This window comes from Apteryx mantelli, chromosome 1 (assembly GCF_036417845.1).
Source record: "Apteryx mantelli isolate bAptMan1 chromosome 1, bAptMan1.hap1, whole genome shotgun sequence".
Taxonomy (NCBI): Eukaryota; Metazoa; Chordata; class Aves; order Apterygiformes; family Apterygidae; genus Apteryx; species Apteryx mantelli.
In genome coordinates, this window is record NC_089978.1 from 134400110 (window position 1) to 134423456 (window position 23347).

A 23347-nucleotide genomic window follows, 5' to 3' on the forward strand; every position below is an offset into this window, starting at 1 on the left:
TGTGGAGTGCCTGCTGACTTCTTTGCTGATTCTGGTCAGGAATCAGGAAATAGTGCTAAGGTGATATTGACCATTATTACCTTAACACTCCCCACGATCAAGGCCTCTGATGTAGATCACATTTCTCTTACTGCGGCCTGCAGGGGTATTGCATATGGTTCCTGATGGAGCCTGTTTAAGGACGGGGAGGGAGATGACAGGCAAGGAGAGATAATGCTCTCCACAGTAGGCCTGGGAGGACAATACAAGGCTGCTGTCTCATGTCCAGTTCAGGAGAGAAGTTTGCATTTTTCCTGAATTATGTGCACGATCTTAATTTATCTGGAAGATATGTCCTTGTTTCTGGATTTGACAGGAAGCACGGAGACGTGTGTGCACAGGCAACCTGTGGCACACCTCTTTGCCATTCCTCCAAGCTAGTGTCTGTGTCTCTTCCTCAGATCCTTGACTGAACAGATGTACACGTGCTTGCTCCAGCCTCTCAGGTCTGAACAGCTGCTCGAGTATGTGCGCCTCTGTAAGATATTTACAGCTACAAGAACATACAGACTCTCAGAGTGGATCATGTGCAATCAAAGGCTAAGAGTATGTTGCTGACAGAGTGTGGTGCCCAGCTCTCCCTTCACCATATCTGAGGTTACACAGGTTGACAGCGATGCTAGATAGATGCAGACAATTTATTCCCAGTCAGTCCACTTCATGGTCTGTGTTGCTTTTTCCCTGTGCTCTCACAGGTCAGCTATGCCTCATCCAGTCGTCTTTTGAGCAATAAGAACCAGTTCAAGTCCTTCCTCCGCACAATCCCCAATGACGAGCATCAGGCCACTGCAATGGCAGACATCATTGAATACTTTCGCTGGAACTGGGTAGGAACGATTGCAGCTGATGATGACTACGGCCGGCCAGGGATTGAAAAGTTTCGTGAGGAGGCGGAGGAGAGAGACATCTGCATTGATTTCAGTGAGCTCATCTCCCAATACTCAGATGAAGAGGAGATCCAGCAGGTGGTGGAGGTCATCCAGAACTCCACTGCGAGAGTGATTGTTGTCTTCTCCAGTGGCCCAGACTTGGAACCCCTCATCAAAGAGATAGTCAGGCGAAACATCACTGGCAAGATCTGGCTAGCAAGCGAGGCTTGGGCCAGTTCATCCCTGATAGCCATGCCAGAATTCTTCCGTGTCATCGGCAGCACCATTGGGTTTGCACTGAAGGCAGGACAGATCCCAGGCTTTCGTGAGTTTCTGCAGAAGGTGCATCCCAAGAAGTCTACCAACAATGGCTTTGCCAAGGAGTTTTGGGAGGAGACATTTAACTGCTATCTCCCCGATGGGTCCAAAAATTCCCCAGCCTCAGCTTCCTTCCACAAGGGCCATGAAGAAAGCCTGGGAGCTGGAAATGGTACAACTGCCTTCCGTCCTCCATGCACAGGGGATGAGAATATCACCAGTGTGGAGACACCATACATGGACTACACGCACTTGCGGATATCCTATAATGTGTACTTGGCAGTATATTCTATTGCCCATGCTTTGCAGGATATATATACCTGTACCCCTGGGAAAGGACTCTTTACTAATGCATCATGTGCAGATATTAAGAAGGTCGAGGCATGGCAGGTGAGTCTTTCATTAGTATTATGGTGTGTCTGTGCAATATAGCTATAGAGAAAAGGCAAGCTCTCCAGGAGCTCTCCTGGGGAAGGGGTGCCTTTGGTAATCTTGGGTCTCAGAAACATGGTCAGGCTCCTGTGACTTAGCTGCATGAGAGTTAGGTGCATGCTCCCACCCTGCAGTGAATGTAAGGTGATTTGTGTTAGGTTTGCCTACGGTGAAAGGGGTTTAAACTAAGTTAAATTTCCTTGTATTTGCTACAGGCCAAAAGTGCACACACAGACAATGACCGCAGCCTGGCTGACGCATGGTAACTTGATCATATATTGAGCCCTTACATAAACAAGAAGGCCTGGAGAGAGCACATAAACAAGGAAAACAGTTTTCAGAGTTCATTTTCTTTGGCAAGCTCTACAGCTTTTGCAATCCCACAGCAATTTTCCATACAGGCCATATTCTTTTCCACAGTTTTAAACTTATATAGGATAGAACTAAAGCAGGCTGAATAATGAAGAAAAATAATGTGTGGTTCTTTGGCAAATAATGGGTAGCTGCTTTGATTTGGCAGTGATACCTGTGAACTTATAAAACAATAGTAATGACTCAGTCACATTTACCAAATCAGTAGATGTATTCTGCTCACTAGTATATGGATAGTATTCCTGGCATTCTGTTTTCTGATCCTTTAGGAGTACTCCATACCCCATAATGTGTTTGATTGTGCTATCCACTGTAATAATCAGCATGTGTTTTTAATATCCTCTACACTTTCAAACAAGAGAACTAGCTTGTAGGGCTATCAAATAAATATATGCCAAATATGTAGCAAATTCTCTTTTCCCAGCTTTGGCCATCAGTGAAAACTTGGATCCAAACATACCTGAAATCAGAACAAAACTGTTGAAAATAATGAGGCTCACATCACTGTTGTATGTGTAATTTCCTCTATTCTGGCTAGTCAAACCAAAATAAAGGCTATCCATGCCACAAACTTTGTGAATGTTGGGTCAACACTCACATGTGGGAACTGCAGTTTGGTTCTTGTCTAGTCTCAGTCAATGTATAAACATCAATGAGTTCAAACTAAGAGGTTTCATCTTGGCATTTATGGGAAACCTGTATCCTTTAGCTCTAGGTATCTCATTCAGGATTACTGAAACCACTTTACTCTGATTTGATGGGTGAGGGATTTGACCCTGGTTTAGGGGAATTCTGTAATTGCTAGCTCTCTCTGAGGTTTCTGTCTTTCAATCCTATTCTGCTTTTCAGGAGCATACTGGCAGAAGTGGGCAAGTCATAGACAGCTTTAGCTTTGACTGTGTCAGTAAAAATGTTCCAGAATAAATTTATTTTTGATTCATTCCCTCGTGCCTTGTCAACTTGGAAAGTAAAAAAGCAGGATATTCATACCATAGCACAGTAAAATAGTGTGGTGTTTGTTGAGGATTCCATAGTAGGGAAGAAGGTCCTTTTATTTCTGTGTTGCTTGTCTGATGCTGAAGGATGACTATATCAAAATGTGAAGCACATTGATCCAGGTATTTGGGTATGCATACTTGCCCTAAAGGAGGGAAGCAGCATCAAGAAAGAGTATGTAGGGGATAACATGAGTGGATAGGAATAGCGGGTACTATAAAGGGAACAGGGTATATTTGAAATGACCGCTATTATGGGGTGGTGGTGGCGATCAAGCTTATTTGATATTTGTGCAGTTTTTCACTTCATTTCAAAATCACACACATGAATAGCAGGTAAATGCCAGATTTGTGTGCACATCTACTTCACATCAGGCATTGCGCCTCATTACCCTCGGGCAGCTTTCATCAGCCACTAGGGTAATGAGTTCATCTTGCAAACATGCATCCTCCAGCATCTCTAGAGAGCGGTTTTCTGAACAACCAGAACCTAAGTTTGAAGAAAACTTTTCTATTTGAATCAAACTCATTCCCAGTGGTACTTCTGCCAGTGTTCAGTGCCTGCTCCTGTTTCACAAAATCAGTTCAAGGCTTTCTTATTATAAAGTGATCTGAGAGCTTGAGGAAGGTGTTAGGAAGCCTCTACACTGGAGACTGAAGGCAGCAGCTGCTAATAGTGTCTGAAATCATGAGCCAGGTGGTGTGTTGGACAGATAAGGCATTCCCTATGAACTCATGGCTCCATTAGCCTAAACTCCTGTCCAGAGCAGCCTGTGCCACTGAGATCGGTGACTTGTGAGGATAAATGGTGTGTTCTACAATTTAATTATGTATCATTTAATTTTGTTGCCTTTCAATGGCATTAGTCCATTAACTCATATGAGTTATTATTTATTCATTGTCTGCTAGCTGTTATTATTTTTTACTCAGAATATAAATCTTTTGGAGGGAACTGTTTTATATAATGTGTGGGGTGTATGTGTAGGTTTGTATATACAAATCACATTTTTACCTCAGTGATCATTTCATCTGAACTGGACAGTATGAAGCATAGCACAGAATTACTGTGAGTTTGTTAAATTGGGTGCAATACAACTATTATGAATTTACCATCTACAGTTTGAGAAAGCTCTAAGTATGTTTCACCATAGGGCAGGTAGAATTTTTACCTGCCTCCTAAACTAAAATGTCAGATAGTAACAACTTTCTTCTCTACTTATTTGTAGCTACTTGTTTAAGTAAGATGTCTGTGCTGCACTTATTCTGAAGAATGTATATGCTAGCTACAGTAATGTTTTATGAAATTACCCTACTGCAAGGCAGAAGATAGTCCAGGTGCACACTGAGCTGTGCAGGATGTCTGTAAAGACCAGATAGTATTCTCTACATGTGTTATTAGGTATGTGGTATCCTGCACAGTATTCATCAAGATCAGATGAAATATTTCTTTTTGAAGTATTTTGTTCTGGTAAAGAGGTGCAAGGCAATCCAAAACAAAAATGTATAAGCAATTTCTGTTGCATTTGGAAAAGGCAAAATTTTACACAAAATGCTAAGTATTAAAGTGCAATCCTACAAATGATACAACAGAAAGAGTCCTTGTAAAGGGCTCCATCACCTCTTACCAGATGCCCTTTCTCTGGTCAGCTGTGATTTTCTCAGGAGACTGTATCGAGTGCAGCTAATGCTGGGTGTTGCTCTTGTTCATGGACTGGCTTCCCCCAAGTGCAGGCTGTCCCATAAGCTGTAGAATCGAGCGGTGGGACGGTACAGCAAGAGATGGGACATTGGCTCTGGACTCCTGGACGGATGCTTCTTTGAGAAAGCATAGCACGTAGGTCTTCAAACATGTCTTGTCAGAATTCCCTACCCCTTTGTCCTGTCTCTCAGTAACAGCTCAAATAAATAGTCTGCTGCTGTATCCTTCTTTTCTTAACATCTTCCTTGATAAGATTTCCCATGTCTTCTTTCCCTTGGCCTTCAAGTTCCTTGATTTTCTTGGTCTCGATTCACACAGCTATTCCCACTGCCGCTTCTAACAGCAAGCTCTCTGTCCATCTGTTCTTCTTTTATTTCTTCTTTGAGCAAAGATTTGTAACCCTTTGGGGCATTAACAGGAGCCGCCATGATGCCTCTCTCTCTTCTCACACACTGGGTGGTCCTGCAAAAAACACAAGGAAAACAAGCAAGGACTCCTAGTCAGTCCTTCAGAGCAGATATTTATTACTTCATATTCTTTCTGTGTGAGAACAGGAAAACACTGTTTTTACCTCAGACATAGCCCACTTTGCGTTTGAGACCATTTGTTTGTCTTCTTGCTGATTGCCAACAAGCAGCTTATGGGCCTCTTTTTTTGTCTCACAATGAAAGCATTGCAATTAAATGGGGAAGATGGGTTCCTGTGGATATGAGGAGGCAAAGGTGTGCCATCACAAGGCTGTGGTGTAAAACATCCTTATTTAGACTCCCAGGTGATTTTCAGGCTGTGGTTACACTGGAGGCTGAGAACTTAGGGCAGTTCATGAATAAAAAATGGGATAGCTCTTCTAGGTACCAAGGCAAAGCATGCTATGCGTGCTGAAATATTCATTGTCCAAATGATTAGCAGGTTAAGGAGGCAGTCATGTAAATTATTCTATGCCTAGAAATCTGATTGACCATAGACTTAGTGAAAAATTACTGTATGCTCTTCCACAAGAAAAAAAAAACAAGCGCAAATTGGCTGCACCTAGCAACAGCTAAAGTCTTTTATTACAGGGCTGTGCACCTTCCAGCCAACACTTCCTTCCTCTGTGCTGATGATACCCATTATGAAGAGGTAAATATTCTGAAAATGGATTGGTGCCTTCTCCAACTTTACATTTAGGTACGTCTGTACGGCTAGAAATTGATTCTACAAGGCTTTCAAGAAGTGAATGATTCCTTAGGTAACGTGTCTCCCCAGACCTTTGAGCCTAAGGGCTTATCTAATCAGTTTTGTATCAGTTGAACTATATAGGCTGTCTGGACAATTAAAATAGTGTATTGAATACAGCTGGTTTGTGATATGGAAAATGAAGCAATACCAGAGCAGGTATTAACTGAGGCTTGTGTGAGACTCAGTCATTCAGGAAGAACTGCCATGAAACTAGAGTCGGCTGCTGAATATCAGGTAATTGCAAAACATCACCTAATCTGCATTACAAATAAACTGGAGATATATTTGTTACGAACAAAAAGCAAGCCATCTCATCAGTGTGCCTTTGTGGGGGAAATGGCCGTTTAGGGCAAACAATAGTTAATTTGAGACCAAAATGAGAGGTAGGCAATTTGTACCACACACAGAAATTTGTGGGTCAGTACAGCAAATACAGCTATTTTCTCACAAGGGCAAAACCAGATGTTTTCTGATTCATCAGTTTGGAGATAATGATTTGTCATCAGCTGAGAACAGTATTTGTGTTGCTCTTCATTTAAGCAGACAATTAATGGAGTATTATTTGGATGTCTCTCCTACCGAAAGGAGAAAGACTCGACTGGACTTTAGTAGAGAGTGGGCCAGGCCTGTAACATCACCAGTAGAAAATGCACAGGGAAACTATTGCCCCCAACACCATGGAAAATACATTTAAATCAAATTTTGATTATGCAAGATATTCTATGAGAATTATGCTACTTGAAAACACTGAGCTTATAGGGTAACCATAGGCTCTACTATTAGCTTTAATAATCAGATAATTCATTATGTATTATTCAGTATTAAATTTAGACAAATTAATAAAAATAAGCCTACCCTAGGCTTTTAGATACTTTGCCATAACGTGCAGTACAATGATATCCTAAGAGCATTAAAACATCATTTACTCAGTCAGGATTTCTGCTAATAGATTCTTCACCATTAGTAAACACAGTTCCCTGGGCCATTATATTCGATGGATTTCTTCAAATTATGTTTGTTAAAAGTGAAAAACAAAGCAACTGTGACATAAGGTCTAGACTAGGTGGCCATGATGGTTCTTTCATATCATGGCTCTAGGTAAAGATAGGAGCAAACATAATACAGTACAAAATGGAGTCTGACAGCACTGACAACATGCTCTCCCTGTGTCCGTATGGCTGCTTTCATTTGTCCAGAGACCGTCTCTCTCCACAAAACCTTAACAAGAACCTCAAAAATGTTAAAAGAGGGTCACTTTCCAAATGATCATGCAGTTTAATCTCCTTTGTATAATAAACCATGTAGATTTACACCACATTCAGAGAAGTAATTTTGATCCATCTAATAGATGCTTTACATTAGATGTAAAGCCTAGTTATTTCACTTCCGATGGAGTGTGTTTGCTAATCAAACTTGAACTTAACAAGATCTATTTTCCCCAAAGACATACTGACTAGCAGACTTTTTTCTTTATTAGTATGGTCCATGGTTGGTCACCCTTCCTGTCACAGATTGTGTCTTCTTTCTAATTTGAACTTAATTGTCCTTAAGTTGCATTGGTCCTTATTTGGCCTTGCTCTGTTAGATTTAAGGGTCCAGATTAAGTACTCATCGTTTTTCTTAAGAAAGTATTTATGCACATTGATCAAATTTTTTCTGAGTCTTATCTTGATAATTTCAACATAGTGGTTTTTAGTCATAAGGTATATTTTTTGCTTTATTTCTGCATCTTGTCTGTTTACTCATCCTTTTTGGCATATATTCAATATTGCTCTAACAGCCTCAGCACAGCCAGACATTGAAAAAAAATCCCTCCTTTACATACACTTATTACTGCCCTGTTTATATATGCACAAGTTACATTAGCCTTTCTTGCCACAGTGTGCAATGGAAAGGTCACCTTAAGTTTTCAGCAATACTTTGCAGGATGTGGTACTCGTTCTGTAGCTGTGGTTCGAATTTCCTATTCCTTGATAAATGACTTTGAATTTCACTGTATTAAACACAGATGTGAGAGAGCAGCCGGGGGGGAATGCTTTGTCTTTCTTATTATTTAGCATTACGTTAATCCATGCTTTTTCTGCAAATTTTCCCAGCAGCACTTTTATTTTTGCTGTCAGACTACTGATGAACATAGTGGATAACACTGAGTTGTTTACCAAGGCTGGAGGAATTCCCTATTAACTACCCATAACTGATGATTTGTCTTTGTTGATATCTGCTTTTGGACATCTGACAGGCAATTCTTGATCCATTTAATGGATGCTTTGCATTAGATGTAAAGCTTAGGTATTTCACTTCTAAAGGGGTTTGTTTGGCAACCAAACTTGTATTTAACAATATCTATATTCCTCAAAGCCATACTGGCAGTAATTATGTTTCTGTCCTATAATTCTATCCTAATTGATCCTCAACTCAAAACTCTTCTTTTCCCATTGTTTTTCCCTGGGATCAATGTCAGGCTAACCAGCATTTCATTACAGGGACATCCCTCTGCCATTTATGATGGCATCTTCCCTTGGCAGCCATTGTGGCCAGCCCATCAGAGGCTGAACTGGCGATCTCCAGAGGGGCACACGGAGCAGGAATAAAAGCCTCTGCAAAGGGGCTGTGTTTCATGCCCTGTATGGACTGGCAGAGAGGGAAACTTTAAATGCCATGTTGGTTGTGCACTACATTTGGATGTGTAGCAGAGAGGTGGACTGTGATTGCTGTGGAATAGTATTAGCTAATGTATTGACTCGGTCATTTGAGACCAGTGGCATTTTTATGCATGTATTGTAAACCAGCTGCATTAGCACTCCTTTTATTGCTAGTGGAGTGCTGTGATGAACTATGGTTCTGTCAGTCTTTTAGAGCCAATTTAAATTGCTCAGGCTGTTCTCTAATCCCTTTTTAAGGACCTTCTACCTCCATTAATGTCATACGATGGCTTCCAAAACAAGTACCCTTGGGATAAGATGTCCCATTTTCTTCTGGTAGTAAGGGCAATTACATATAATTCATTTAGCTTTCTGGCTCCTTCACCATCCCTTTAGCTATCTCTTACAGCCTTATGTAAGTCATGAGGGTCTGCCCTAACTTCACATGACACCTTCTCAATTCTAGTGTTTAAGGAATTTCTCAATATATAGCCTGGTGGGTTTTTTAGGTTCTGTTTTCAGTTAATACAATACTTGTGTTCTGCAGCCTTGTTTGAATGATCTATGTTGGGTTTGTGCTTTTAGAGCATGCCATAGTAAATACAGTGCTGTTGAGCTTTATTTGCATGATAAGGATAGCAATATTTCCTTATTCTGTAATTAATGAGCTTTAATTTTAACGAGCACAGCCACAATGTCTGAAATGACCCTGGGCTTATCATGCATGCGGATCAGGTACAGTTGTTCAGTCCTTTGCTCTACCTTGTCAGTGGATTGACTCTGTTCTGTCGGGCACTGAGACCTCCGTCATCACTGATCTACATTTGTACATTGCTGGGGCAGAGACTAGTAGGAAGCTTGCCTGATTTTGTGTAGCATTATATTCCAGGTCTAGGCATTCTCCATAGACATTATCTTTCTCTTGCCTACCAGGAATTTTGTCCTGATTATTAGGAAGTGCATTAGTACTCAGGGTATCTGGGCGGGGGAGTGCTGTCATTCCAAATACCACATTTGCACTTAATTTCAGTTGACTGAATTTCACATGACATTTTCCTATGTAAATCTTTGATTCTAGAAAATCATTCTTGAGTTGAAATGTAATGCAGAGGGTGTTGCCAGTCTGCTCACTTCTTCTTGTGCTATGTGGACCCAGTCAAGGCCAAACAAGTGAAAATTTTCTTGATATATTCTCCAGTGTTGTCAAACTTAGCAAAATCATATGCTTCAGTGATGAGCTGTTAACTATTAGCTTTGCATTAAGTAGTATGAACTCAAGACTAGCATCCAATGGACAAGTACGCTTAGAAAAGAAAAATCAATTGCACAGATGCAGAGTGGAGAGCAATGGGCTGGACAGAAGTTCTGCACATGGCCAGCACAAGTTTTTGAGGCCCATCTTGGTCCCATCCTCACTGTGTCTTGCACCTTCCTAACTGGTAGTTAAAACAATTTGGAAATCCAGCCATGCAAGGCCAAAATACTGTAAGATCATTTCTTGATTCCTTTGGGAACCTCTGTGACTCAGCAGACAGGTCTTTCCAAAGCATTTTAGAGTGAATTTTGCAATGGCATTGAGGCATCTGCCAACAATAGCAAACACATAATGGGATTTTCTAAAATATCTCAGTTGCCTGACTTGTGCAGTCAGTATTGTGGAATCCTTTAGGCTTGCATTCTTGAGTTCTTTCTGGCCACCCTTGTAAATATAATACCTCAGTCAATTTGACCCTACATCAGAGTGGCTCTGTTATATGTCAGACAAGCCTCATTTTGAAAATGCATGCCTTCTTTGATATTTTTGGTCTAGTAACTCCCTCCTATTTCTGTAGCTGCTTTTAATTTGCTACTTATATTACCCATCAGTGTCAAGAAAGGGCAAAGCTGCTGCTGCTTTGCATCATCTAAGTAGTGTCCCTTGATTGCTGGTTACAAAAGCTATGCAAGACAACCCACCAAGCCCAGGTACAGGCAACCAAACCAGTCCTTGTCATAAGCAACTCTTGGCTCCATCAGTTTCCAAGCAGACTGAGCATTCACAACATAGCATGAGCAAAGGAAACACCAAGTAACTTCCACCAAACAGCAAGTGAGGTGTTTATAACACAGTCCATCTGCATTGTCTCCCTCTCCCTATTTCTGCAAGTTTCTATCGGAGGACCTGCTTCTTTCTCACAAAAATTAAAAATGAAACATATGTGTGTGTGTGCCCGTGTCAGCACCACTGCTGCCCCTCCTTGGGCAGAGGGCACTGGACAGTGGAAGAGGAGGAGAGATGTATCTCTCAGCTGCTTAGGGATCTCGTATCTGTAACAGAAGCAAAACTAAACCAAACCAGTTATCAGTTCAAAATATGCTAAGCTGCACACCTAGGCATGGCAGCTTGACATCCTATGCTTCTCTGGACGTTACTGATCTTTGTGAGTCAGTGATGACTTGCAGCAGTGAGTCCCATCACGTAAACGTGGGTCTTGTAAAAAAGTCTTTTGTTCCTTTTGAATGAAGTCAGCCAGTTTCACGGGTTCTCTGCTTCTGTGAGAATGTAAGTAAGTCACCATTTCCTACAAATCACTATGTGTTACATAAACTTCCTCTGTCTCCCTCCTTGAATTAAATAATCCCACATTTTTTCATTTCTCTTCAAATGGAAGTCAAGCCTGCTGGCTAAGAGCTATCACCACCATCTCTGGACCCTCTTACTCATTCTATGATTTTTTTTTTTTTTTAAATCAAATGACTAGAACTAAACTCATTTTTCCCAGGGAAAATGTACTACTGGTGTATATATTGGCATCATATTTTCAGTGTCAGTTTTTTCTCACTTTAATATCCTAACATTTTGTTGCTTTTTCAGTTGCATAATACACAGAGTTTTTTCAGTGAGCTGCCTAGAATAATGAACAGGCCTTTTTCTTGAGTGGTTACTGTTAATTTAGCTTCCAATAAAGATTATGAGCATCTTAAATTATTACCTCTAGTACCTGGCAATTTGCATTTGTCATATACATTTAGCCTTCAGTAGCGCTGTTCATTTACCTAACTTTACAAGGATGTCATTCAGGTCTTAGATAAGCACAACAACCCTGAATCTTCTCAAGTTGTTCTCAGCCTTTGTACAGCTATTCTTGAGTCTTGAACTGAACTCTTTTCTTTCAGTGTGATTTTGGGTCACTGGCAGAGCTGGCATTTCACCGCAACTGGGTTGTCCACCCCATCTTGTTATTCCAAGCCCGAATTCCTCCACAATATTGTCAGTGAATCTCTGGCTGACTGTCACTGTTCCCTCTCTTCAACTCTTCACCCCCAGCCCTTCTTCCAGAGTTAATCTCCCTCTGTAATCTGCGTTAATCTGGACTGATAGCAAACCTGACAGTTTCAATCCTGGCGCACAGCTCAGTCCTTGTACAGTAGGTGATGACTAGTCTTCATTATTTTAGCGTAAAGTGCCCACTATCCCAACCACAGACCAGGCACTCCTTGTGCATGAGGCTCCATGTGCATAGCAAAAGGTCATCTCATTTTGTTGTTCAGTGTTTACAGCGAGAATCCTAGCTCTGTTCCTGGGCTCCTTAAACTTCTTCATCTGGGCTACCCTTATAATGCTAAATTGTATCAATAGTCACTTTTTCCACAGTAGAAAACCAATGGAAACAAGGCAGCTTAACTGGAATGGCCCAGGTTGTGCGTGGTAATAAATTGCCTCCTCCATTGTCTAACAGATTCTGTCACCTTCAGGACATCCCTCGGAAAAAGGCAAGATGTATGGTGTTGGCATATCCTGGTGTCTTGGTTAAAGAAAACATCAGCTAATGTGATAGCTGAGCTTTCAAGTCCTTATGCCTGTTACAGCATCATGAAAATATCTCCTCCAGGTGCTTGCCTACGAATCTGAAACAACAGGGAAGAGTGGACCCTCAGCAATTCAAAGCGAATGGGAGGACTTGCCATTTTCAGCTCAATTGCCAGTTTTTCATCTTCACATCGAGCCACAAAGTGTGATCAGCTTCCTTATTGGTGGTTCTGTCTCAGGTCTCTGCTAATCAGAGGATTCAGGACGTGTTACTTTTGTTTAGTCCAGCTGTTACCAGAATTTACAACAAGCCCATATTGGTTGCAGCTAGCAAGCTTGTGCTTGGGAGTACAAAAGTTCAATTTCGGACATTTACATACACACCAATTTATCTGCTGCCTGTCAGCATTTACAATTTAAGTTATTTTTTTTTGCCTACCACAGGCCCCAATACTAGCGGCACAAAGTAAGCACTTACTGGATATCAAGAAAAAGTGGAAAAATGCCATAAGGAACTGGCAAGGCTAAACAGCAGGGTAAGGGGTGTTCACTAGAAGCAAGGCAGCATTCTTCAAAAAGTTGAGCTGTGTCCTGTTCAGTGAGTAAAACTGAAAGTATCGTAAACTCTGGCAGGCTAAATGTAAAAATAAAATAAGGCAGGCCAAAAAATTGTTTGAGGAACAGGTTGTAAGTGGGGTAAAAGCTCATAAATCCTTTCTTAAACACTTCAGGAGTAGGAAGCCTGTCAGTCTGTTGAGCCATAGATAATCACTGTAAAAGAAGAGAGAAGGCAGAAAAAAAGTGTGATCACTATGGAAGAACTTGAGAAAGGTCCTGAGCTAAAACCCTACTTATGGGAGACTTGTCAGAGGATCTGTATGAAACTGAAGTAACTGTAGAAGAGACTAGGGAACACAGGAGCAAAATGAACTTTTTTGTTACTATTATTACTGTCTGGCAGGATTGAATGATGGTGTTCACCAAGAGCTCTGCCAGAATGTATGGATGAAGTAGCTGAAGTGCTGACTGTGGTGCTCAACCCCCTGCTCAAAACTGTCTTGGACCCTGAGACCTGGAAAGTGGCAGATGTGCCATTGATTTTTAAAAAGGGCTCTGGGGGAGATCCAGGGAACTACCGAAGGCTGACTGGGCCCATTATTAGAAACCGTAGTAAAGAATTAAATGAAGAGACACAGGGATAAAGGGAATATATTAAGAAGGAGTCAGCATGACTTTTTTAAAGGATAGGACTCATCAGCCTGGGAAAGAGATGACTGAAGAGAGATCTGATAGAGGTTTATAAAATCCTGAGAGGCATGGAAAAGGTGACTAGGAAATGACAATTCTTTGTCTCTTCCAACATAACCACGAGGGGCATTAAAAGACATTAGCAGATGTCCTGTTCCAATAGGCAAGAGGAGGTGCTTTTCTCATAAAATGCAGATCTCCTTCCTTTAGGCAGCTGTGGCTGTGAAAAGTTTGCGCAGATGCAGAACACAAAGTGCAACGTCATGGAAGAAAAATCCACCGAGGGTTATCGAGTGCAAAGACCTTTGGCATAGGAAGTCACTGAGCTGCAAAATGTGTGAGAGTTTTCTGGGGAAGTGTCACGTCCACCTCTGTTTCCTAGGCATTTGCTGTTGGCTGTGGTCAGAAATGGGGTCCTGGGGAGATGGGCCACTGGTCTGACCTGATACAGGTGTATTTGTATTATATTCTTATGTTCCTTCCATAAGAGTGGAGACCACATTAGCCAGAATATTTAGCCTGGATAAAGCATGGGATACTAAGTGGCTTGGAATAATCTTTACAGGAATAATGGCAGGGTAAACTAGAGAGGAATTTACAAGTCCTTTCTGATAATGAGTGTTTTAATTTAAAAACATTCTAATTCAATGCGTAGCCTGTGACAGGAAAAAAAAGGAACAATTACAGAAAAAAAAAAACATCTGAAGGTAGTAGCATACAGAATGCTCTCCCTATTGGCTTCTACCAGCTTCTGATGATGTATTGACCTAATGTGTTCAAGTCATGTGGCCATCACTTCTTTCTTAAACTCTCAGTTCTAGGGTATGCCACATACACCCCTGACACATGCTCCTTGCCCTTGCTGAAGCAGGATCTTTTAAGTCTTTGTGGACTGAGTCCTGGGTATTTATGTTTCTATCTTTAGTTACAAAACATAGTGACACGTTTTTAACTGTAAAGGCTTTAGCTAATCATTGATAGGTGTCTATAAAAGAGTGCTGTAGTTGTTCAAGGAAGGTGTAGAGTCTGCAACTTGCTCTTTTAAATTTCAGTGCTTAAATATGCCTTGGCCATTTAAACCTTACTTTCATCCTGTAGAAAGTAACCCTTGTGTGATATACAGGTATCATCCTGGGATTTTATGACAATCTGAAACAGGAACATGTCCTAGCAGCTGTTCAGTTACTGTTTCACAAGCTGCCTCTCACAAATTTAGACCTCAAGGCCAACTTTGGTATTTGGTGGGAAGAGAAAACAGGGTTTCCTTATTTCTGTCATTCCTGTTGTCCCTCTGGTGGGATTCTAGGTAGAGCATGCGTCTTTCTTGCAGGAACTGACACACCTGGGCTCTCCTGCTCCCCAGGTAGGGTCATGTAACTGAATTTGCTACGCCATGCCTGGGAGAAGACAACGTTCAGTGCGGATCAGTGCTTTCTTATGAATATGTACCTGCCTGTTAGAGACATCAGCTCACCAGTGTGTAATAACTTTAATCAAAAAAAGTGCAAGGTCTCCATCTCCTGTCTATACAGATAATATTCAACCCCTCACTGAAATCCTGTCAGGCCTAGCAGAGAGCACAGCAGCTGTTTAGCAGAGTGTTGCAGTTCTGTATGAGAGTGCAATATTGAGCTGGAGTGAAGAGCAAAGTGCCAGAGCAGAGCATTAACTGCAGCATCAGCAGAGGTCAGTCATTGAGAGCTGGTAAAGGAGGGGGTGTCCTGGGCCACTGGAGCAGGAGAGGAGGAAGAAGAAGAGGAAAGGAGAGTCCCAAGAGCCCTCAGCCTCACTTTCTTTTGCAGTGTCCATCAGAGGGTGAGGTCTTCCAGGGACAGGGCTGGGCCTTCATTGAGATCATCTCAGCTGCACAACTTATGGGGCAGCTGGTCTAGAGAGGGGGAGTAATGAGGGTGAGAACAAGAGAAAAAATTCCTGCCTCCACCATCTGACCTATTACAGGCATACCTCGGAGATATTGCAGGTTCAGTTCCAGAGCACCGCAATAAAGCGAATATCTCAATAAAGCGAATATCACAATAAAGTGAGTCACATGAATGTTTTGGTTTCCCAGTGCATATAAAAGTTATGTTTACACTATACTGTCTTCTATTAAGTGTGCGATAGCATTATGTCTAAAAAAAAATGTACATACCTTAATTAAAAAATACTTTATTGCTAAAAAATGCTAACCATCATCTGAGCCTTCAGCGAGTCGTAATCTTTTTGCTGATGGAGGGTCTTACCTCAGTGTTGATGGCTGCTGACTGATCAAGGTGGTGGTTGCTGAAGGCTGGGGTGGCTGTGGCAATTTCTTAAAACAAGACAGCAATGAAGTTTGCCGCATCGATTGACTCTTCCTTTCACAAAGGATTTCTTTATAGCATGTGATGCTGTTTGATAGCATTTTACCCACAATAGAACTTCTTTCAAAATTGGAGTCAACCCTCTCAAACCCTGCTGCTGCTTTATCAACTAAGTTTATGTAATATTCTAAATCCTTTGTTGTCATTTCAACAGTGTTCACAGCATCTTCACCAGGAGTAGATTCCATCTCAACAAACCACTTTGCTCATCCATAAGAAGCAACTCCTCATCCATTGAAGTTTTATCATGAGATTGTAGCAATTCAGTCACATCTTCAGGCTCCACTTCTAATTCTAGTTCTCTTGCTATTTCCACCACATCTGCAGTTCCTTCCTCCACTGAAGTCTTGAACCCCTCAAAGTCATCCATGAGGGTTGGAATCACCTTCTTCCAAATTCCTGTTAATGTTGATGTTTTGACCTCCTCCCATGAATCACGAATGTTCTTAATGGCATCTAGAATGGTGAATCCTTTCCAGAAGGTTTTCAATTTACTTCGCCCAGATCCATCAGAGGAGTCACTATTTATGGCAGCTGTAGTCTTACAAAATGAATTTCTTAAATAATAAGACTAGAAGGTCGAAATTACTCCTTGATCCATGGGCTGCAGAATGGATGTTGTGTTAGCAGGCATGGAAACAACATTAATCTTGTTGTACATCTCCATCAGAGCTCTTGGGTGACCAGGTTCATTGTCAATGAGCAGTAATATTTTGAAAGGAATCTTTTTTTTCTGAGCAGTAGGTCTCAACAGTGGGCTTAAAATATTCAGTAAACCATGTTGTAAACAGATGTGCTGTCATCCAGGCTTTGTTGTTCCATTTATAGAGCACAGGCAGAGTAGATTGAGCATAATTCTTAAGGGCCCTAGGATTTTTGGAATGGTAAATGAGCATTGGCTTTAACTTAAAGTCACCAGCTGCAGTAGCCCCTAACAAGAGAATCAGCCTGTCCTTTGAAGCTTTGAAGCCAGGCATTGACCTCTCCTCTCTAGCTATGAAAGTCCTAGCTGGCATCTTCTTCCAGTAGAAGGCTGTTTTGTCTACACTGAAAATCTGTTGTTTAGTGTAGCCATCTTCATCAATTTTCTTAGCTAGATCTTCTGGATAACTTGCTGCAGTTTCTACATCAGCATTTGCTGCTTCACCTTTCACTTTTTGTTATGGAGACGGCTTCTTTCCTGAAACCTCATGAACCAACCTCTGCTAGCTTCAAACTTTTCTTCTACAGCTTCCTCACCTCTCTCAGCCTTCGTAGAATTGAAGAGAATTGAAGGGCTTTGCTCTGGATTAGGCTTTGGCTTAAGGGAATGTTGTGACTGGTTTGATCTTCTATCCAGACCACTAAAACTTTCTCCATATCAGCAATAAGGCTGTTTTGCTTTCTTATCATTCGGTGTTCACTGGAGTAGTACTTGAATTTCCTTCAAGAACTTTTCCTTTGCATTCACAACTTGGCTGTTTGGCGCAAGAGGCCTCGCTTTCAGCCTATCTCGGCTTTCAACATGCCTTCCTCACTAAGCTTCATCATTCCTAGCTTTTGATTTAAAGTGAGAGATGTGCAACTCTTCTTTCCATTGAACACTTAGAGGTCGTTGTAGGGTTATTAATTGGCTTAATTTCAATATTGTTGTGTCTCAGGGAATAGGGAGGCCTGAGGAGAGGGAGAGAGACGGGGGAATGGCCAGTCAGTGGAACAGTCAGAACACACACAACATTTATCGATTAAGTTCGCCATCTTATATGGGCGCAGTTCGTGGCGCTCCAAAACAATTACAAAAGTAACATCAAAGATCACTGATCACAGATCACCATAACAGATATAATAATAATGAAAAAGTTTGAAATACTGCAAGAATTACCAAAATGTGACACAGAGACATGAAGTGAACATATGCTGTTGGAGAAATCTTGCCAATAGATTTGCTTAATGCAGGGTTGCCGCAAACCTTTAATTTGTAAAAAAAATGCAATATCTGCGAAGTGCAATAAAGTGAAGCGCAATAAAACGAGGTATGCCTGTATTCAAATACTGAATAGCATGGTAATATTTGGAAGTGTTCTATCAACATCACACAGAAATCAATGGTATTACCAGCCATGTCCTGTTTGGTCCTACTCTGATTTTTCCAGATTCTCTCAGGCTGGCATTAATACAGACAGTGAGATAAGAGGAGGGCCTCTCTGCAGCTCTGGGGATGTCAGCTTGAGACAGGAGAGTCTCAAAGGGAAACAGAGAAAAATGAAACAATTTAGCAAAACTGACAGGAATTAATGAAATTATTCTGTTCCTCTGTCTCTGCACTTCCAGGTGAAAAGACTTCAACCAAACAATTTTGTCTGTTCCATGTCTGCAGGGTGAGGAGGGCTTTGCCTGCCCAGACAAAATGATTTCATTTTATTTTTTCTCATATTTTGTCATTCAGGATTGTATGTTTGGAGACCTGCATGTAAGGGAGAGAGAAAGGGACTTACATGCTGTCAAAGGCACTAGAACTGCGGCAGCAACTATGACACAGTGCCATAAGGACTGCTGCCAGCCGGAGGCCATCGGTGTCACCTCGGCTTTTTGCATAAGCTTTGTAGAGAAACTGTCTGAGAATATTAAATGGCAAAAAATTTGATAATTGCATAAATGAGCAACTAACTTATGAAGACTAGAAAAATACCTGCAATATGGATTAATTGTATCACAACTCCTAGTATAGGCTTTCTTACATGCTGCTGTTTCTTTCATCTACCTATCAGGCCAGGCGGATCATTAATTTTGCTGCAGTGTTCCTGGGATTAATTGCTCTTGTTCACAGAGTACGATAGTTTAAGACATGAGGTGAAAAATCCGGGGCCGACATGTGGGGACAGACAGAACGTGATTATCTGAAACTCTGCAACCAGGGCCAGGAGACAACAAAAGTGCTGTGAACTCTCCAGGCCTGCCACATGGTGAACAAGTTTGATTCATTGTTTCTTACAGAAGTGCATTGGCCTTGGGGTTTTTAAATCAAAAGTCAAGTTTGAATTATTTCTCAAGCATTTCTGTTTCTGAGTGATCAAAGATGAACTGTGCCAAATGAGAGCATATGCAGAGTGGTTGCAAGGGCAGGGTGAGAGGAATGCCTGGATGACTGAAACACTTCAGTGGCTGTTGCCACTTTTCTGCCCATGAAGGAGAGCTGCAGTCTTACAGAGGTGACTGGAAGGGCCTGGAGAGGAATGCTAAAAGGCTGACATGGGTAGCACCTGGTAAGCAAAGTGTTACAGATGGGTGCCATCTACCTTAGTTGCCATAATACCTTGTGCTATCTCCAAGGTTTCTACAGGGGGAGAGAGAGAGAGGGAGTGTGTGTGTGGTGTCTATGAGAGAAAGCCTGCTACTGCTGTGATTAAGTGATTTTTAAGAGATTAAGGACTGCAGTAAAGTGATATTGTTTTTGGTTTTGTCCACATGGCAGATCTGTGCTATGTTAGGGCTGTGACATGCAGGTATTCATGGTGTCTCTGTTTCTCTTTGCAGGTTCTGAAGCATCTGCGTCACTTAAATTTCACCAATAACATGGGAGAACAGGTGGATTTTGATGAGTTTGGGGACCTGGCAGGGAATTACTCAATAATCAATTGGCATCTCTCTCCGGAGGATGGCTCAGTCATCTTTGAGGAGGTTGGGCACTACAATGTTTATGCCAAGAAAGGGGAGAGGCTCTTTATCAATGAAAACAAAATCCTGTGGAGTGGATTCTCTAAGGAGGTAAGTGCTTATATTCTTACAGCAATGTTTCCCAAACTTCTGAAAGCTGAAATTTGAAATAACTCTGCATACTGCACACATGTTTCCATGTCTCATTAAAAGGCCCATTTATCTTAGCGTGTATGCATTTTCTGCCCTAGTCCTTTACACCGTCATTACCCACTTCTGGAAATAATGGGCTGCTTCTTCTCCCTTCCAATATGTTCAATGAGCCATGGAGTTGTTATGGATATTAATGTTTTAAATAATGTTTTTTTTCTGGCCCAGATAGTTAGCTTAGAATTTTGTAATGCTGTTTCCACAAGGATGAGAAATTCCTTGCTCAATGCTGGCTGTCGACAGTCAGGTTTTCCTAAGTGCGGTAGTTTCATTGCTGAAAATGGCCACCTCTTCCACTCCCAGTACCTTTGTATCAAGAAGCATTTCTTCCTTCTCCTAGTCAAATTCACAGCTGTTTTCTGCAGGCTTCACCCTCCAAATCCCACAGCCTTCCGCACACCCTTGCCTTGCAAACCAAACAGAACAAAGCCTGTTAATCTGCCTGTGTTAGCTTGGATCTCCTGTTCAAACTGTGAGCTGCACCAGTATCTTTTTTTATCTACTGGAAGAGACTTGTTCAGTCTCAAAGGTACATGAAGTAGCCATTGACTTTAGTTAGACATAAGTCCTGCTCCACCTACTTGCAGGTATAAGATCTTTCCAGCATAACCATATCTTCACTGGTGTCCAAGGCTGTGTCTCCCCCATGTGATGGGAATGCAGTGCAGAGAGCTCTGGGCAGGAGCCAGGTGAGCTGCTGTAATCAACAGTAGCAGCCCACTCCACCCTAGATAAAAGCCATGGCTCCTAGAGGGGCTACTGAGCAGGCATGTGGCTTGAGGGGTGACATGGAGTGTTAGCTTACCAGGGTCACTGCCAGGCTCCGCTGCAATGCTTAGACATGTTAAATTAGTACCTGATTAATGAACACAGCAATTCACCTCAAGTGATTATTCATTTTCACTGACAGCTCCGGTAACTGTTGCTGCAGTGGCTACATTTGCCTAACATGTTTATACCATCAGTTAACCCTCATTTGACTCCAGATTTACCAACTTCAGTTATGGGTTAAATTCAGAGCTCTCTGAAGGGGGCATGGGTCAGACAGAGCACACTGCAGCAGGAATACTGAGCTCAGGCCTTTCTAATCCCAGTTGAAGACTGTGAGCCTAAACTACAAGTGGAGTTAAAAGCATGTGATACTCTAACCCCGTCTGATAACTGCAAATGCTGTTGACACCTCTTCCAAAAGTTAGGATGTTAGCTCCCTTTTTTTCGCTTAAACAGTGTAATTACATTCTCTTGGTCTAAATTCCTCTGACAGCACAATATTTATCTTCATTTTTTGTCCTAAACTATTATAAACATGGCTGTACATTGCCGAGTGTCATGCCAAGGCATGCAAATTGTGTTCCAGTTAAAGGGATTGTGATCTCTCTGTCTACTGTAGCTTTTTTTCAATTTATAGACTCTGAATTTCTTTCAGATAAAAGACCCTGTTCACAGAGAATAGCCAGTACTCTACTCACTGATGCCTTCTGTGCCTCATTCTTCATCAAAACAGATTAAATGTAGTTAATTTTAACAAGGGAACTGTAGTATTGGCCAGACTTGCAAAAGAACAAGTTAAAGAGTAGGCAGGATAGATATATTAATTTTGGCAGAACTTGATGAAATTTCCCACAGAATACTTAGGGAGTCAGCCAAAGCAATCTCAAAAGTACTAGCAATTTATCTTTGAGAAGTGTGGAGAATGGGTGATGTCTCAAAGGATTAGAGAGGGTAATCGTAATACCTATTTTTAAAAGGAGACATTGGAGAGCCAAGGGAATTACACACAATTGAGGCTAGCTTCAGTAACCAAAAAGATGTGATAAAAAATTATAAAAGTTTATAAATACTTAGAGGCTAATAAACTGATAAGAAAGAGCCAACATGAATTTGTCAAGAGCAAATCACATCAAACCAACTTAATTTTTCTCCTTGGCAGGATAATCAGCTTAGTAGGTAAATGGGAAGCAGTGCATTACTTCGGTGAGGCCTTTGATTCAGCCTCATACAGCATCTTCAGTGGCAGCCTAGGGAAAGGTGGTCTAGACTGAGGAACTGCTCGATAGATGCCCAACTTGCTGTCCGAAGGAATAGTTATTAATGGTTTGCTGCAAAGTGTGCTTCAAGTGGGGAGCTTGCAGGGATTTGCCCTGGATATGCCTCTAATTAATTAATCAGTCCTGTTTAACAGCTCAGAACTAGTGTTTGCAAACTATGCTGCAGGTACACTTCAGAGTGATAGGCAGTGGTGTCTGCACTCAGCTGCAGGCAGATACATCAGCCATAAAATGGGCATCTCCACCTAGATGTTGCCACTAGCTGTAACTGAGGGCTTGCTTACCTTGTGGCTAAGGTCAGTGCCTGGACAAAAGCAATTTCCAAACCATACCCTGGACTCACTGCATTCATACAGGAGCTTTCTGGAAATCAGCAGATTAGCAGCACTTGGGCAAGGCAACAGGACAAGTGAGGAAATAAAAGGGTTCAGATCCTTGTGTGAGGAATGGGGAAGGAGGGAATGGAGGCTGTTACCTTTCAGCATAGTGGCAAACCTTCAATAAGGTGAATGGAAGCTTCCAACCAGAGCAGCCCTTAGCTGCTTACAGATCAGGGCACTTTACCAGCAGTGGAAAGTGTGAGTTTAACTCCCCTGAGCTGGGAAAGTCATGTTCTGTGTCAGTGCCTTAATTTATTTGGGAAAAGGTGAGCTTAAGCTCAGGTCGTGCTTTTGTGTAAGAGATCCTGACTTCCACCTGTTGTGCTGAATTTCTTGTCAGTGTGTGTAGGCATGCACTAAGCATGCCTGTTGGACCACTCGCTGCCAGGACATGAGCATGCCCAGTAAGCTAACATAGTATAAATGCACAGCCAATAGCCAACACACATAGTCATTTGCAGTAGCAGAAGTCTGGGAGTGACCTTTCTGATGAAAACTTAGGAACATAAACAGTTAGGTGGAGGCTTTATAGATCCCTTCTATGGATTTAAACATGGAAAACCTAAGGTGTACCCCATGTGGATGTACACTCCTTTTTCTGGATCTGCATATAGGTGCTGATTTGCACTTTTAGATGTTCAGAATTCTAAAACCAGGAAGAGCTCTTCTTGTTTAGTTAATTCACCTTGTTGCTTCTGGGTTTGAGAGGATCTTCAGGAGAACAAGCTTGGAGTGGGCTTTAAGGACCTGTTTTAATTCCCATAAATCATTACCAGCTAATATGCAATATATAGCAGAGAGAATGAATTGGGAGTCAGTAGTCAGAGCCCTTCCTCTTCAAGGCTGATTCGAATTCCTGCCAGTAGAGATTGATCTTCTCTTTTTAAAATCATCTGATGACTGTTTTATAGTATATGTATCATGGGTCACATACCGGTTCCCAGTGCCCACAACACAGTAGAGATTACAGAGATCTGCTGATCTTCCCTACCATCCTTTGATGTGATCCTTCAAACAAATGCATGGAGAATATCACTGCAGTGAGCTGGGGGAAGACCAATGTGCAAGATGTGTCTTTTCTGTGGAAAGAA

General features: G+C 41.7%; 1 protein-coding gene across 1 annotated transcript in view; it reads left to right on the forward strand.

Annotated features, from left to right (window-relative positions):
• The window catches only part of CASR (calcium sensing receptor), a 41566-nt gene that overhangs the window by 12725 nt on the left and 5494 nt on the right, over nt 1-23347 (forward strand). Inside the window, exons 3-4 of the mRNA XM_013958015.2 lie at nt 735-1616; nt 19499-19729. Of these exons, the coding sequence (XP_013813469.1) occupies nt 735-1616; nt 19499-19729 (1113 nt within the window). The remainder of the gene's footprint in view (nt 1-734; nt 1617-19498; nt 19730-23347) is intronic.